The sequence below is a fragment of the Pomacea canaliculata genome, linkage group LG11, assembly GCF_003073045.1.
Source record: "Pomacea canaliculata isolate SZHN2017 linkage group LG11, ASM307304v1, whole genome shotgun sequence".
Taxonomy (NCBI): domain Eukaryota; kingdom Metazoa; phylum Mollusca; class Gastropoda; order Architaenioglossa; family Ampullariidae; genus Pomacea; species Pomacea canaliculata.
In genome coordinates, this window is record NC_037600.1 from 9311616 (window position 1) to 9329739 (window position 18124).

At 48.1% G+C, this 18124-nt stretch overlaps 2 protein-coding genes across 6 annotated transcripts in view; one reads left to right on the top strand and one right to left on the bottom strand.

Moving 5' to 3' along the window:
• Window positions 1-18124, bottom strand: part of LOC112575592 (zinc finger CCCH-type with G patch domain-containing protein-like) — a 35693-nt gene that overhangs the window by 10558 nt on the left and 7011 nt on the right. The gene's annotated exons all lie outside the window — the stretch shown is intronic.
• LOC112575589 (actin cytoskeleton-regulatory complex protein PAN1-like) lies at window positions 1082-17987 on the top strand. Of its 4 annotated transcripts, none has more exons than XM_025257539.1 (2): window positions 1082-1412; window positions 12859-17987. In XM_025257539.1, exon 2 carries the CDS (start codon window positions 13080-13082, stop codon window positions 16023-16025), a length of 2946 nt encoding a protein of 981 aa, XP_025113324.1. In that variant the 5' UTR covers window positions 1082-1412; window positions 12859-13079; the 3' UTR covers window positions 16026-17987. The 4 variants fall into 4 exon arrangements, with proteins under 4 accessions (XP_025113324.1, XP_025113327.1, XP_025113325.1 ...); XM_025257542.1 differs by lacking the exon at window positions 1082-1412 and adding an exon at window positions 1477-1615; XM_025257540.1 differs by lacking the exon at window positions 1082-1412 and adding an exon at window positions 7679-8280.

Below are 18124 nucleotides of genomic sequence, written 5' to 3' on the forward strand. Positions count from 1 at the left end.
TGTGTGTGTTTGTGTGTGTTCATTGGTCTTACTAGTGAACGCCTTCGTGCGAGGGTAAGGCGACAACGGATGGGCGATAGAATAATAATAATAAAAAATACAGACATATAAATACCCCCTTCCCTACAAACAAACAAACAAACAAACACCTCAAAGTGCAGAGGCAGTAATATAATTCAACCCCTTCAGCCAGCTATAAAAATAATGATTCATCATCATTATCATAAAAAATTGCCACCTCCATGCAAGAAGTGTCAGAGAGATTTATTTGCGATATGTGTGTTTGTGCTTGTGGGCAAGGGACGAGATTAAACAATCAAGTCTATATATATATGTTGACACACTCCTGCCCCGTGCGACCTCTCGTCTTCCATGCGCCAGCCTGTCACACCTGGCTGTGACAGGTATAAGGCAGGTAAGACAGTTAAGGGAAAAAAAATGGAAGACGCATCTGATTTGTATACACGCCTGTGGACGTCTCCACCTTCTGGACTTTTTGTTTTTCTGTTTAAATACAACAGTTTCGCCGTGCACGCGACCCCAGCACCCCGGGACACTCCACTGCTGCGGATTGTGCATTTTCCAACCGTCTTTTATGTTAGCCACCAAGGGGCTGTACATCTGCTGCAAGCGTGCGTACGTTTTGCTCCAAAGCACCCTGTTCCGTTGCCGCAGGCAGTTGTTAAGTATGTTTGTCTGAATGGCCCCAAGGCTCCTGCATTATATTTTATACATGGGGTGGCTTGTCACAGATCGATGCCGCCATGACACGCTAGTTACCATGACTTTATATATATCTCTCACACACATACACACGTGCACGATACACACGCGATCATTCGAACCTACAGATATACATAAAAAAATGATCTCCACCACTTTCACTCACAAGAACAGAAGATATAAATTATTACTAAAGGGTGGGTGCTAACCTCAGCAAATCTCAGTTATGTCGCGATACCCTCGTTTGCTGAGTCGGGACTCTGTGTGCGCCACCACAAAAATAAAACTCACCCCCGGGTAGCATTCCCTCCCCTTCCCCTAACCTCCCAAACTGTTACCCCGTGAACTGCCCGCGCGGGTTTCGCAACCCTACCAGCGTCCGAGCGAGAACGCTGCCGCGGAGTGTGTGCAGTGGGCGGGCGGCGAGCGGAATTTCCGTCCCGCGCATGCGCGCAGCACACAATGCGACTCGCGAGACTTCGCCGAGGGTGGGGAAAGAAGAAAGCGGTGTCCCCCTCCCTCTCTCCTCCCTCAACCGAGAAATCCCGCGCCATGGCCGACGACTAGCGCTCGCCTCCCAAGCCCGGAGAGCAGACGAGGCAATCGATGTGGATGGTGGATGATTACCGAGCTGTTGCGTCCTGCGGTCCGGCTCCACCATGGAAGGCGACCGCTAGTCTGCCTAGTAGGTCAGTACAAGTTTTTAGTCACACCCAGGGTGGCTTGTTTGCTTGCTTGAGGGTGGGGTGGGGGTCGAGCGTGGCTTTCTTGTTTGGGACGGGTCGCTCGGGTGGATGTTGTGGTGGAGGACGGAGAGTTGTGTGCCTGCGTGGGCCGAGGTCCTGTCTCTGGATGGAACGTTTCTTGTTTTCATCGCTTCGAGGACAGGCTGGTAGGTGTTCGCGTTCTCTGTCTCTGTGTCACCCGCTCTCTTGCCCGTGTCTGCCGACGCGAGTATGTGCAGTGTGAATAACGACACATCACAAGGCGATACTTGAACGCAATACACAGGTGCACGTTGAGGTGGTAGAACCCGGATGTAGCTGCTACACGGTACACTAACAATCTTCGTTTCGTTTATGTGCCAAGGACACCTGAAAGATGCACCTGGCCGTGAATGTGCGTCGTCATGTCTACCAGACACAGGCTATTGATCACGTGCTCACAGACTCGTGAACACCAGCACCACAACACCAGAATGTCTGCCACCTCTCCACTTCTTTTTTTCTTTCTCTCTCACTCTCTCTCTAGCTGCACTTCTGCATTCGCACCAGCACTCTGTATTTCTATTCCTCTCGCGTGTCATCCACTCTCTTTCTTTGTTTTTTCCTCCTTTCTCTCTATAATTTTTTGCCTGTCTTGCAGTCTCTCTCTCCACTTTTCGTCATCTCTCTCTTTATCCGCCCACTTTGTCTCAGTGCACACGTATGCACTATACATAACGTGTGTGTGTGTGAGAGAGAGCGAGTGAGAGTGAGAGAGAGTACAATGAAAACATGCTGACTCAGCTCAATTTCCGTCATCGGTGGCATGACATTTTCACGCCCGCCTCAAAAGTGCTTCTGGCTTTAAGCTTGAACCTGCTGCATATAGATACTTTTTTACTTATTTATTTTTTATTTGTTAAAACCTCCCACAGAGCTCGGCTCTCCTGACTGCGACGGTGGCGTCTGGTAGCTCAAAAGGAATATATTTACAACACTTCACTCCATTGTCACGCTAACACCCACGGGTTGGGATGGTGGTGGGGAGCGGGTACGGGGGCTAAAAATCGAAGGTCAGTGCACCGCGCGGTCCTCTACAATTACGGTAGTGATGTCAGTGCCAGAATTTACAGCGAGAGAGAGAGAAAGGGAGGGAAAGAGGGAAAGCATAGCAAGAGACAGAGATCACAGGCAGAGCTAGAGACTGCGAAATACAGCATGTACATATAGGTGCAGAGAGACTGAGAGGGCTAAAGCTCCCCATCCCCCAGTTCATCCCCTCCAACACACTCATACCTCATACTTTTGCAAAACATTTTCTCGCTGCCACCCATATCTGCTGTGCCATGTAGAGATTTATTCCGCAATCACCCTTTGTGTTCTCACCAATATGTCTCTTTGATCTCACCCAATCAATCGCCCTCTTAAACGTGAATAGCTGCTATGTCAACGCTGTTGTTACAATGTTGAGACAATATATAAGAGAGGGAGAGACGGTGTGTGTGTGTGAGAATATGTAAGAGAGAATGCCAACTGATTCTAACGTAGATTAACAAAGGCGTTTACTTGTATGGAAATGTCTCCTCACTCGTTGTGTACAAGGCTGGATGAACAGAGCACAGAGGTGTGTGTGTGCACGCGTGGGCATCTCTCTCTGCGCCTGTGGTATATATAGAGAGAGATGGGAGTGAAAGACTAAAAAGTGTCTGCGGATATGCACATTCTTATGTCTTATAAAGTCAGCAAAAAATCCAACCTTGACCCTAAAGACGTCATCAAAAGCTGTCACTTCCTGTTACGTCCCTTGATGCCACACATGCGCACTGCTCCACAAGAAACCGCACACGGGTATCGCTAGGCACTCGCTAATAGGCGACTCTCGGATGGCGCACGCGGCGACCCGGCAGGTGCGCGTTTCAATCAAAGCTCCGTTCGAGCGACGATCTAGGGTCAACTGAGGAGGACACAAAGCTCGTAGCTCGAACGAAGTTCTGCTTTCGTCTTTTTTTTTTTTTTTTTTTTAAAAAAGAAAGAAAAACCGCGCAGACATGGGAAGCGAAAGTTTGCGATGTTGAGACTAGACAAGGGTCTGTTGGTCTGTTGCAGCCCCAAAGTTTCACCTTCGATGGAGACTGATATGTTAGAGATTAGAGAACGCACAGACCGGTTATCGTTAACCCTAACCCTGCTAGTATTCCCAGATGTCATTCCTTCTCTACCCCATCCACACACGTCAGCTGTAGGAAGTTCCTTGCGTCATACGGGTATTGAACCGGCTGATGCGTGCCTTAACCGGGTTGGGGCGCCGGATGCTCTAACCAGTCGGCTAGCCGAGCCCGTGTGAGCCATCAACAAACAATCGATAAGCACCGCCACTAAACTACACAGACAAACCCTTTCACCTCACGTAAAGTCCGCCGTCCTGGACATCGTGTCAACAACAGTGGGTCAAGGTGACACGGCAACGACTTCCTCCGCCTCCACCACAACCCCTTACAACGGGAGGGACCGCGTGGGCCCCATGTCACAGCAACCGCGGTAACAATGATGGTGGTGTCGTTGACAGCAAGATATTCATTAACCCATTATCCGTAACGTGAATTGTAGATAACATCAAATATATTTACATGCATATACATATACTTCTGAATAAGCGCGCGCGCGGACAGACTCCCGCCTCTGCGTTTCTCTCCCGTGTATTGCCCCACTCCTCCCACTTGTTAAAAGTAGTAACCGTCTTCAAGCTGGCTTTCTGCCGCCAGTCCAGTGATATTCTCTCCTTTCTTTGCTTTTCTTCTTTCTCTGAGACAAGTGTGTGTGTGTAAACGGGTCGGGCCCGTGTTTACCTCGGAGGGCAGACAAGGTGAGTCTCACAAAACTCTGTCCGCCTGCTGTCAGCGTTGACCCCTTGACAAAAGCTAGTGGGGTCGTGTGGTTGACCAGGACGGGCAGGTCAGAGGAATATCACCAAAGAATTCATATCATTCGATTTGGCATCACTGGTGCCAAACGAAGTTTTAAATAAACACCCCACCCAAAAACAACAACAACAAACAATAAAAAAAACAATAACAACCAATAAAACTGGCGTCTGGTGGTCTTAGTTTTGTAAGAGATAAACAATATGCACATTTCAGACTGGCACTGGAGTTGGACTTTAACTTTGTTTTTCTTTTCGCACTTGCTGGATGTGTAAAAGTTACCTTGACTCACTAACTTGAAAATTTTTCTTTTGTTTCTAAGTTTCACTAAATCTTTGAAAAAAAGAAGAGGGGAGAATATGGCAAAAACTAAAACAGAAAATTTACACAAAATACTTGTATACATGTAACTAAACAGATAACTTTAACCAAGGAACAAGGTATAATAATAATACGCGGCTGTCAGAAGAAAGAAAGGAGGAACTTAGAGGTGGAAGAAGGAGAAAAGCAAGCTAGTCCTAGCGGCAAGTGACGTATTTGTGAGGTCGATGCGCGCGCTGATTGATCGGTTCGTCCTGCTGTGTAGAAAAGCGACATCCATCAAGCGTGTCGGCTACGGCCAGAGGATCGACACATTCTCCCCCCACCCTCCTATCCAACCGCCACACACCCGCAGATCGAGGTCACGCTGTCAAAGGTCACACACTGTTTCTCCAGCTCGTGCTGCACAGGGCTGAGATCCTCAAAACAAGTCTTAAAATCGCCGGCCTCTGCAAGTGCAAGTCTGAATACTCGGACATCCCACCAGAAAACTGGGCGACCTAAGACTCGTTTACAAAGACCTCACGTGCACACCAGCCGACACGCAATTTTTGGAAGTATAAGCCTAAAATACTTGGGTTTGGAAGTCATGCAACCGGGCTCTGCGGCCTTGGGGCCAGGTACACGCCAAGCACCTAGCCTCGATGAGCTAAGTCAACGGTCATTCTCAGAAAACGAACTCTTCGATCTGTAGCCAATTTTGCAAATGCTACCGACAGGAATTCCCCATCCCTTCAAGCCTGAAGTGTGTCTAGTCCCAAAGGTACTCGGACAAGAAAGCGAAAACGGCAGAGATGGCGTGCTGACACGATTTAACGACACCTTGACTGGTCATCAAGTGCATCAGATCTGACTATGACCAAAGGAATGGTGAAAGGGGCCAGTGAGGGTGGGGTGAAAAAAGTAAAAAAGAGAGGACAGAATCCCGAGTACAGAGACACAACAGATCGTGATGTGAATACTGTCCCTTTTCGCTCAACAGAATCTCCTGCGCATGTCATCGGTATTTTCGTTGAGCGTGCGCGCGCCATCGAGATAGAAACTGGAGTATCCCCAGTAGAATGAACTCGGCTGCCTTCACAAAGAGACAAAGAGCCAGGTGCGGTGTATTCTCATTGCTAACATGGACAAGACCTTTTCCAACTCGGGTTTAGAGTAGCAGGTGACTCGACTGGAACAACCTCAAGCTAAAATAGAGACGAATCGACTGTATGACTTTCATCGCTGCAAACGAACAAATGAAAATGGAATAAATCAATAAACGAATAAACGCCAGAAAATAAAATGAATGAATCAACAAATGAAATACTGTTAGATACTGTCAGGTTGCAGAACTGAGCTTGTGGAAATAATTTTAAAGGACTCATTTCCTTACAGCAGATGGGAAATTTTAAGGACCACCAAGTCTACCCTAAATACAGTGAGGAATACGCCTCTACCCATTTTCTTCTGTTTGTTTGAAACGGTTGTCCTTTCAGGATCTCTCGTTCTAAAAAAGAAAATAATTGGTCCACACAGGTGCATGTGTTCAGAAAAAGGGAGGCTACTCCAATGGAAGATTTACTCACCTGACAGGATCACTCCTACGTAAAGCTACAGGTGTCTCATACCTTCGTGTGGCGACTACAAACCGCAGTCCCAAATTTTCCAATGATTCAGAAATTAGCATGCAGAGACATCGGGGTATAGAAATCATCCGACAAAGAATGAAGCTGGACAAGGGGACAAGGTCAAACACTTATAGACCATAGATACGGGTCGTAGGTCAGAACTTGAGGAGATGGGGTGGAGGGAACAGAGACGTCTGCAACAGGAAGATAGGAGTTGGGGAGTGGGGAACACGCAGGAGGATGAATGCGATCATACCATCCTCAGCTTTTCCCTTCCTCGATGCTCACCCCACCTCGTAAGGGGATCAGAAGAAGACCGCAGGTGGACTTTCTTTGTCAGTATTCTTTCAGACTATTTACCAGATGGTCGCCCTCTGCTATTTACCACCGTGTCACCTTTTACTATTCTCTTGATCTCATCAAACGATTTTCTGAAATATGTCTTCGCCACTCCATCTGCAGTTATCACCCTCTACTAATGGTAAGCGACTAGTCTTCGCATTTGTCACTGTGATGAGTACAGCTTAATAAGCTTGCCTGTTGGCTGGCATTTTACTTATCATTATCATCATCATCATTAAAATGAGCGCCAGTTTTGTGACTTTAAGAAGCGATCCTCCCTAGGTCACGGGGAACTCGAAAAGTGTGCTGCACTTGCCGGCACCCGCTGTGCAAATTTATCGCCGGTAAGTCCTCCAAAGCTTTCATCTTGCCGAGCCGGTGCGTCGCACGTTCATGTCCTGCAGCGTAAAGGCCAACTTGCACACAACATAAACTCACATTCAAAATTACTGACAGGCATACTTTGATTTTTATTACTTTGTTAGCCCCTCACGCCCAACTACCCTGGTACCTTCCGCATACACACGCAGACTGAATAAACTGAAGTCAACGAAAAGCGCAATCGATGCAATAATTTTGAACATGTGCTAATAACAACTAGTGTAACAAAATTTTAAAACGTAGGCGATATTTTGACACAGGGCTGAGTTTTTCTGCCAAGACTTTCGGATTCAGTGTCACAGTCAATTACACCAGCCATTTGAAAAACATTTTGTTCCTGGGCGGGTCTTTAAATATCCACTTTTGAATTTTCTGGGTTGACTACTGCCCCCATTTTTCTCTCTCTGTCCTTTCTTCCGTCGACAAGGTCTATTTGTGTGCACCGCGCTCTCCCTCTCTTCCCCTACCCCCCGGTTGTCCAGCAAGTTGTGAGGGGTAATTGTAAGATATCATAATGCCTGTCAAGACAACCAAGAAGTTTTAAACTATCTTCCCATCGTGCAGTCGATTATCTCGAGGCCGTGAAACACGACGGGGCATGTACACAAACTGAGTAAACACATGTGCCAAATACTCGAATAAAAAAAAATTATTTTTTTTTAAAAGCTGGGACTGCACTTCAAAGAAACAAACAAAGGAATATATTTTTTAAAGCATTCGGCACATGTATTTACTCACTTTGTGTACATGCCCCGTGGTCTGTCAGCCAAGAAGGAGGAGGTGGGGTGAATCCTCGGTAGAGGAGAGTGTTAAATCGCGATTATCAGATTACATTTTCTGTAGCTGCAAAAATAACGGACAACCTTCTCCTAACGCCTGTCTGTGTGACAAAGGACAGGTGACACCGCTGACAGCGGGGTAAGTGCAGGTGATGTTACTATTAGGTTCGGGTGGTCAACACAGGGTGCGCCAGCTCCCCACATCAAAACGCTTGTAACGATTAAGCGGGAATCTTCGCTGTTCGCCGACTGGGAGGAACTGGAGGAAGTGTTCGAGTGAAACAACCAAACACTGTGAAGGAAGCGTGAAAGTACGAGGTGACAGACGAGTGGGAAAATACAAGTAAACATTGTGGCTGCTGTGAAAAGTGTCATACGACAGGTGTGACCTGCTGTCAGCCTACGTTATGACAGGTGTGTCATCCTATTACCTAACTGCTGTGTCAATGGGCGATGTAACAGACGGGTACGTGATGTAAACAAGCCATTTCACTGACAGGTGAGTGAACATGTTACTCGACTGACAAATGGAAACGCGTGTCAATGCAAAATATTACACAGGTGTAGGTGTTTATGTCACGTGTGTAAACATACCACTTCACTGATAGTGATTGACAGGTGTAAACGCGTTGACTGCTGTGTAAGCTTACAGACAGGTGTGTAGTTGCGTATGACACCTGTGTAAGCATGCCATCTCAATGACAGGTGTGTAAACATTTCATCTTATTGACAATGTTTAAGCAGGTAACTTGCCTGACAGGTGCATAAACATGTTACCTGACAGGTAAGCAAACATTTTACCTAACAGGTGTGTTATCATGTTAACTAACTGACAGGTGTATACAGATTTTATCTAACAGGTGTGTGGATGTCATACTTCAGGCACACATAACTTGCATGCTGACTCTGCTCAAACACCTTTAGAATCACCGAGCGCCTAACTGGTTACAATTAACTTTTTCAAAGCTTGCCGCGATTCCTTTTCCACCACTACTGTAATTTCACCCTGGCGTTCCATACCTCTTCCTTACCCACGCAATAACTCTCGTTTCAATAACTCCAATTTTATCCTTTCTATCTCCCAGTTTACAACCGCCGCCCAAAGTCATCTTCGCGGCTGACAATGAGACTCAGCTCGATGCACTACCACAGACGCAAGCATGCATACAAAATGAGTTGGGTGGGAGCAGGGGGAGGGGAAACAAGGTAAACAAGGGGTGGTATAGGTCTATAGGAGAAGGAGCGGAACAAGCAGAAGAAAGGGGGTATGTCGGGTGGCGGGTATATAATAGCTGGCAACTCGCGTGTTCCACCGCCGCTCGACTTGAAGTCAACAGCGGCCTTCGCGAGTCTATTGGCACCTACTTATCAACCCCTCGCGACCCTCCGTCGTAACAGATAAGCTGCACTACTCAGGTGTGACGGCTTAACAAAACAAACCGTCGCTGCTCCGATTTCTAAACCGTTCTTTTAGAGTCCAGGCCGAGCGAGGCTTGCTTGCTCGTGCATCGCGGCCGGCGTGTCAGCGTGACCTCGGAAATTGCGGACGAGGCTAACGTGCTGCGCTAGATTATTTTTCAAACCGTCGTTACTGGCAGCAGTGTGTACGTGTGTGTGTGTGTGTGTGTGTGTGTGACAGATCGTTGGTTTGAGAGATATGCTTACAGACTTACGATCAGACGACTCAATTGAGTCACCATAGAGATTAAGATGTCGTCCGATACCTAAAAATACTCCCGACCCAGATGACGTCAGTTAGGATGATGTCAGTGAGAATGATGTCAGTGAGAATGACGTCAAGTACTATTTTCGTATCTTAAGTGATAAGTCAGAAGTGTCAAAGTATATAGGCATCAAGAGGGACATCAAAACAATTCCAGAAAATTAAAAAATATATAGATAAATCGTCAAAATGATGATTTATGCAATATTTTCGGGTCGACCGTCAGTCAAGCCCAAGTGACACAATGACATAAGCGGCCTCTTGGCGTCGCTGCTGTGGACATCGATGAAAGTTTTTCCTCAATGCTGTGTGAGAAGCCATTGATTGGCGGTGCATTCACTAGAGGTAGTGTCTGGCACTCCGAGTGTGGAAGCCTCATCAATATTGCAGATCCTGACACTGAAAGTTGCAGTTTGCGCAAGCGTGCGGTGAACGCCAACAAACAATAAAAAGGTTTCCGCCGAGTCAACAAAGCGGACGAGCTTGGAGAATATTCATGGATGTGACCTTCACCCCAAGTCGAAGGTAGACCACTTCCGGTTAATGTCGGCTGTTGATAAGTGCTGCGTTCTTCAACTATGTCGGCCTATCCGATACTAAAAATAAAAAAGATCGTAAGATCGTCCACATTGCTGTGTAGCTTAGTATACATTTCAGGCCTTCGCGGGTACAACAATCATTCTTTCAGGGATTTCCAAAGGATGAGAAAACGGAACAGGCTTGGTTGGTAATGATTCGTTAGGGTTTATGAGTTTATTAGTGCATGTGTAAGCATTTCTGTGTGGGTAGCATATATGTAGACGCTTTGTAAATCCCTTAAACTTCCCCATCAAGAGGTATTGTGTACTACAAAGTCATGATTATTGTTAATGTATTTTCACTGCACAACTACAAACAGAAATTATGTGCATTATGAAAAAGGGTTTTGTTAGCGTATACTCTGTCTCCTCTAGGAACTGTGTAACTATAAACATATATTTGACAGACTCCAAACTATTGCTTCGCTCTGCTTTTCATAGGTGCAGAGCATATTTTTTGCGCACCTAATTACGAAAAGGCGAGTTGTGGTGACAGAGGGCACCAGTGCCAGTCAAGCTGGGATTGTACACGCAGGAAAAGTATATAAATACACTGCAGTTTGATGAAAAATATAAGGCTAAGTTTTAAATCCATAACTTTGTGCGGCCAGTGAATGTCATAAATATCAAAATGGCCCTTGCAGGAAGAAATGTTCCCCACCTCTGATTTGCATAACACAAAGTGTAAAAGGAGAGAGAGAATAGAGTCGTTCGTGCGTCTAGAAACAATATAAAGAAATACAAGTATGAGTGTAGCGCCGTAGAAGTCCTTATTTGTGAAATCGATCTTCAGTGCTTAGGACAGAAGCGTAGGGTTCTACCCATGCTCATTTCTACTCCTTGTTTATTGAGAAGCGAGCGACAGAGAAACAATGACAGTCACACACAGAGAATTCAGCGTAGGCTCGAGTACACGAGTGGAGAAAGGGGTGCTCGACAATCATACCAGTCTACGTGGCTAAATCGGGACAACAGATAATGTCTATTTTTAAAGTCAAAGGGATGGACATCACTCCTTCCCTCCTTCCCTGTTACCTGCTTATGAGTGTATTTCTACGTGGGCGGGAGCCGCGCGTGGGTGTCAGTGCTCAAGCGCATGTGAGTAGGGGTGTGTGTGTGCGCGGGCGCACGCGTACAAAATCCCACAAATTATTTCGCCTCCATACCCAAACTACGTGAGAATGAAAGAATGGCTATGAACTTTCGAGTGTTCGCCGCCTGTTGCCTGGTCTGTCTAATGTAGGTTCCAACTCAATGGGGCCAGTGAACTGTGAATAATAATAACACATAATGGGAGCCACCATTTGGGCGTTGTGCAAGTTTTGCCAGCGTCAGCGCCATTTAAGAGTTCTAAGTGACTCATTAAAGGCACACTTACAGCGGTTTATTATTATTATTATTTTTTTTTTTTTTGGCCACCACCTTCCCTTGTCGGATTGAAATGTCGGAAAACATTAGGGACGAGGAGAGTCGAATGAAAATTGTCAGAGTTTGTTATGAATAACGAGAAACATATATGATGAGGAAAAGAAGGATGAACATATTAAACTAGTAGCTTTACATTTTGAAAAAAAAAAGGAGACAAAATTCAAGCTCGACATGGCAGGTTGCGTTTGAATGCAATTTCTCTTACACAGAAGACGCTTTGTGGTCGTGACTTTAAACACGATCGAGGGAAAGATAAGGCTATATAGACCCCACGTACAAAGAAATTCACTGCGAAGATCATTACTTTGTTATATATACACAAACACGCGTGGGTATGTCAGCAACCTGTGTCAAGTGTTTGCCTGCACACGACTGAGTGGAGCCAACAAGGCGGAGGGAAATTCCACAGCTCATCTTGAAGTATAGTCGGGAGGAGATTAAGTGGCTATTGTGCTTGTCACTTAGGCGCATACATGGAGAGAAATTACACAAAAGCCCCGAGACCAGAGCTTCCCACTGTGCAAAACAAGAGGCAGGTAAACAGATAGGCTGAAATGTTAGCAGAGGGTAGGGGATGTGAGAGTAAGTTATAGGTATTCTGAGCGATGGTTAATATCACAACCTCCTTCCTTTCCTCTGCCTCTATGTTTGTGTGTGTGTGGCGTGTTGAGAATGCTCAAAGTTTAGACAAGAAAATTCACACGACACAGTTAAGAGATTATCAAACACGAAAACATGGAGGGGTGGTGGCGATGTGGTATGGTGTGGTGGTAGTAGTAGCACTCAGTCAGCTTCGCATGCTTCTGATTAGTTACTGTCGTGCACAAACTACATCGGCACAGTTTGTTGGCTCGATTTAAAGTGTATCTAAGCGCGCACGTACGCACACACACAGTCACTACGAGTACTGACACAATTTTCTCAAAGCTTGTATATGCTTTTTAGCCATTCTGACCCCGTCACTTGCCCCTTGGAAGTGACAACCTCATGCGGGCTCTATCCCAGATGTTACCTCTACAAGGTCAGGTCAGGTATAAAAAGATCTATCAAGAGAAAGAATGCATTGTTTTGAAAACAGGATGTAGATAGTCCACCTGGGGTTCGGGGTGAGTGGGAAGTTGAGGACAGATGGGTCATTTGTCTCCTCTGGAATGTCGGTATGAGCACATGACCATATCCAAATCTACTAGGCTCCCCCAAAATACCCCTGTATCACAATCAGTAATTTCAATAAGAAACAAATGACTTTTTTTCTCTCTTGTTCCCCCTCTATCGTTTTTTTTTCTTAGCTTTGATTTGCTACCTCTTTTCCAAAATCATTTCATTTTCTTTTTTTTTTTTTTTTTAGGTCAATGCTGTCTCCAGATCTACGCCTTGCTCTCTAACGGGTACTACCTTGTGGAACAAAGGGCACTCTAATCGCGAAAAGACAAGAAACAGCTAAACCTTGAAGAAACAGCAGCAGAAGCAGCAGCAACAGCAGATGATAAACCCCCATCAGTGGCGAGGCTCGCCGAGGCTGGCCAGACACTAGGTCGCTCGTGCAAGCTTGCACTCCCGTTCTCTGCCATGGCGCTGCCGTCAGCAGAGTTGCCGTCCAGCATCTTGTTTTGCCGGCTGTGCCAGTCGTTGTATCGCCAGCCGCGGACGTTGCCATGCCTGCACAGCTTCTGCGATGACTGCCTCCGTCAGGTGGCCCCTAAATGTTCCGGAACACCTGGGCAGCAGCCATGCTTGGCCTGTCCGGTCTGCGGGCAAAACGCGCCGCTGACCGCTGCTGGGGTGTCCGGCCTGACCGCCAACGACTTCCTGACCCGAATGTGCGGTCAGTACGTCGCCGAGGTGCAGAGGACGCTGGTCCTGAACAAGCAGCAAGGAGGCGCAGCTGCAGGAGGAGTTCATCCGTACAGCGTGCTGCCCCCGTCAGGGCAAGCCTCTCTCTCCCCTTCATTTCGTAGCGCTGTGTCCTCCTCCCCTCGGCAGCAATCCGCTTTTGACTTTGGTGTCCAGGGTCATGTGAGCTCGCTTACAACGCCACCTCGCACCGGCAGCATCGGGGAAGCCTCCCCCACCTATCTGACAACCGTCGGCACCGGTGGCTTCTCACCTCGACAACTCCTCGCCTCTTCATCCTCCTCCCCATCAGACGTGATTACCCAGACGGCCAGGAGGGTGTCGGCCGATTTCGCTGCCAGGAGTGGGGTTGGCGTCCAACGGCGGCTGAGCACCGCCTCTCGGGACGTCGTGCACTCGTGGGAACGCCTGCAGTGCAAGTTGCACAGCTTGCAGTCCGCCGCCCTCAAAGTGACCTACAGCCTGGACAGCGTCAACATAACGGAGGCCGGGTGGTTGCAGCGGAAGGAGGACCTACGGCGGGCCGTACAGCGTCGCTCCGCGCAACTCCAGTTCTTCATCAAGCGGCAAGAACGACTGCTACTGGCTGCTCTTGACTCCCGCCAAGCCGACGAGGGGTTCATGGCTGCCACCGACGAGGCCCGCCAAAGCCTGCGCGGCAATCTCAAGTTGCTCATGCACGAGATTGATGTGGTCCGCAGCGTCCTGGACCTGGCTACGGAAGAGGAGCTGCTGGCTCTCAGCGGTCTGCTGATCGACAGCATTGTCTCGCAGACTCCGGTCGTTTTGACGACACCCGAGCTAAGCTTGGTTGTGGCGGAGAGCGTTCCCATGGAAGAACTGGTCGGGCAAGTCTTCGGGTACCTCAGTTCCACCCCGGTGACGAGCGAGATTTTCACGCCGGAGGCCATCGACAAGGGTCTCCCCCAGTCTGAGCTCGAACAGGTCGTTCAAGGAGAAGACGTCACAACGGGCGTGACCACGGATGCAAACAAAGGAGGCGACTTCGAAGACGGCTTGGACGACGTCGCTTTTATGGACGAAAGCAGTAGCGATGAAGATGGCGAAGTAGTAATCATTGAAACTTTGGAGATGGTGGACGGCAAGATGCAGGTGGTGTCTAAGACGGAGCAAGTGGCCAAGCCTTCGAAGAAAAAGCCTAGCAAACGAGAAAGACCCGGCGAAACTTCGAAGATCACGCAGACGACCACATCGTCAGGACGGAGTGCTATCTCTGGCGAGAAACTACAGCGGCAACCACAGAGCGAAAGGAGCGAACCCGCGAATGTCGGACAAAGCCACGCCGGCCACGAGACGACGCCGGAAAACGGACAGGCTGACACGCAGCTGGACCGTTTCCAGAATATTCGTGAATCGCTGCGGCAGAAGAGGCGCGACATCCTACTCAACCCCGCGTCTTTGTCACGTCCGTTTCCAAGCCTTCCGGCGCCTGCTGCGCTTGCGGCCCGCGAGCGGCGCGTGCACTCTTTGGACCGCAGCCTCAGCCTGCGAACCGGCGGCAAAGATCCAAGCAGTGGCGCTACCAGGTCGCAGGTGCCCACCGTCGCCGCCCCTCTCGTCCAGTCGCCGGAGCCCAAGACTAATCCTATTGTCGCCCTCGCCAGGACCTCCACGAGTTCCAGCGACGGCGAGGTTAAGGGTCACGATCCGTCCAAGCCACATCCCACGGTTTCTCCTGCCGCAGCGCAGGCGATTCTTCCGGCAGAGGAGCGAGACTCAAGGCCCGTCCGTCGGGCAATCAGCGCCGCCTCCGACCGCGCGTCCAAAATGGAGTACCTGAGAGAAAACTGGCGCAAAAGGAAGGAACTCTTGATTCAGACGGAAGCGTTTATCAGCCCGCAGCCCGTGCAAGGCCTGCAGCCGGCGGATGGAGAAGGTGGCGGGGAAGGGCTGTTGGCCACTACCGAAGACAGCGGCACTGGCAGCAACAGCAACAAGAACGACACGACCGCGTCGTCGACAGGAGGTGTCAAGGCCGCTGGGGGAGGAGGAGGGGTAAAGCAAAGTCTGAAGACACGTTTCTCCAACCTGAAGCAGGCGCTGAAGAAGAACGGCAACAAGGAGTCGAACGGCAAAACAGGGCCCCCCGTGCCACTGGAAACAGAGACCAGAGACGTTAACCCGGGTTCCACCAGCGCCACCGAGGTTTCCCAGCCCCAACTGGCGCCGAAGACGAGTATGCACGAGGTGGAGCAGAAGGTCCTGCAGGACGTACAGAGCCTTCTGCAGCGACGCAAGATCAGCCTGCCGCCCAACATCAAAGTCAACCTGCCTTCCCCCGTGGCCCCTGCCGTGGCTGTCCCGGTTCCTTCCCCCCTCTCACCACCGGCGGAGGTCTCTCCGAACCCCCAGCTCCCGCAGGCTACCGTCGTGGCCTCCAAGCCTGCCATGATCGTGCGCCCACACCCCCGTGAGCTACCCCCGCCGTCCAGCCCCACTTCACCCGTCGGCGCGCCCAACTTGGAGACGTTGCCCGAGGAGGAAGGCAAGACCACACCCCTCACCACGCCCGTTCTGCCCAGACCCCGCCCCGGCCTGCGAATCACGACCGGAAACGAAGCGGATAAGGTCCGCCTGCAGCAAGTCCGCGAGAACGTCCGGCGAAAGAAGGAACGCTGGCGCAGTTTGTCCTTGACCTGAACCCCAAGCACAGGTCTCGGGGGTGGGTGGTGGGTGGTGGGTGGGGGAGGGACAAGACTACAGACGGCGCAGATGGACGATGTTGTGTGCGTCCAGTCAACGGCTTGCTTGAATGTGCTGCTTCAGCGACGGCATTTTGCATTAGGGTACATAAAAGTAGTACATAAAAGTGGGAAGGGAAGGTGTTTTATAAGCTTCTTGCGCTTTGACATTATTGGTTAAAAAAAAAATCTGCAATAACTATGGAACGCACGATGAACAAAAGTCAGAGCGAAAGACCAAGCGCGTGCACACCCACACACAGTTTAAAGGCCCTTAACCAGGCAAATGTCGATCGTGTGACCACATTGTGTGAAGATCACAAGAAACCAACGGGAAATGTTCGGGGCATTAGGACTTTCAGTGTGTGCTCGCTGTCTCACTCATTCATTCCCTCTTTTTGATCTTTTTCACTTTTTAAGATCTCCAGAATGCCTTCTCTATTCTACTACGTTTTTTTTTAAACAGCAATTTAAGTTCCATGCCCGTAAACTAATTAACTTTGCTAAAGATATTCTTTACTATTTAAAACTAACAGTTTCTCTATCGGTATTCTCATCTCACTCTCCGTCCTTTTTGTTTTTCCACCCCATCCCCCCAAAAAAAAACAAAAAAAAAACAACAACAACAACAACAACAACAACAAACAAAACAAAAACCAGAAACAAAACAACCGCCTACCACCACCAATCTGGTTTGACATTATACCTTGCAGAAACCACAAAAGTACTGTTCAACGCAGAGGGTGGGGCGGGTAATGGGGTCACACGACCCGTTTTGGGGCTAATGAACAGAAACAGATGTAGTAAATCATGTTCCCCCGTCATTCTATGTGCTCAGGCAGAGAAGTAAATACCTCGTCGAGAACACGTGAAATGTTTGCCAGAGTCGATGACTAAGTGCTGTAAAATGCGCCAGATCTCTGATCTTAAATAATAACGCCTGCAATCTGCTCCAAACAGCCAAGAAAACTTTGCTTAAAGAGTGTAAGTGGCCTGCCTTCTAAGTTTGAATATCCTTTAGTTTAATTTGTCCGGAATAAAACGCATTTTGGGGGCTTTTTGATTTTGCTTAAAATATTTTTACTTTTCGTCACAGCAAATATAAAGCATAAATAAAGCGTATAATGAGAAAAGCAATCGCTACATCACAACAACTTGCAAAAGACTGATCTTCGACCATTTAGTAAACCACTGAGCAAAGAGGTGCATGTCACGTGACGTACGGATGATGTTAACAAGTCATTGCTATCAGGAGAAGGTTCGATAACCAGAACTACTCTGAAGTCGTTCTCAAGCAGACAGCAGGATGACCAAATTTTCACGCATGTTCATAACGGCTATGTACAAACTTTGGCAAATTAGGGTCAGACATCTGTCAATATTCGCCCGGGTTAAGATATTCCGTAAGCGTGATGCTCAAAACAAGGTTTACTATTTCACGACCTGAAGCGAATGCGGAACCCAAATCCCCATCTCCTACTATTTACGCCGCGCGGAACGACCTGCCGCTTTCCCCTGCCGCGCTCAAATGATTTACACATGATCATCGCTGCAGCTTGCAAGCCTAGAATTTTGCCGAGTGAAAAATAAAGGGCCTTATAAACAGTAAACAGTCTACAAGTGTCCTGTAGTTTATTTTCTGGTGACGAAACATAGCAAACTGTTTCTTATCTGGACACACTACAGTGCATGTCTTGAGGTGGGACCAGTGCCATATTGCAGAGTATTTTACTAATATTGCTACTGCTACTACAAGATATTTCGTTTTTACAAATGGTTATGGGCATTCGGTAACTTCCTCATGTATACAGCTTAATATTTCTGAAAAAAAAACAAAACAAAAAAAAAGCTGCACCAGCTGTGAAGCCTGTATGCTCACATTGCTTTACTGGCTTAAAACGAAATAAACTATGTGATTAAATGTTTCCGCGTGATTCTTTAAAAAAATTACAGACGATGACGACAATGAGTGTGATGACAGAGATATACTTGTTAGTTTCCAAACGGCTGTGCTCGAACTGCCTTTAAAATGACCGGAGCAGCGAGACGCCAATGAAA

What these genes read in the sequence shown, in the direction of transcription:
- LOC112575589 (XM_025257539.1), top strand. Translation starts at nt 13,080, where the DNA reads ATGGCGCTGCCGTCAGCAGAGTTGCCGTCCAGCATCTTGTTTTGCCGG.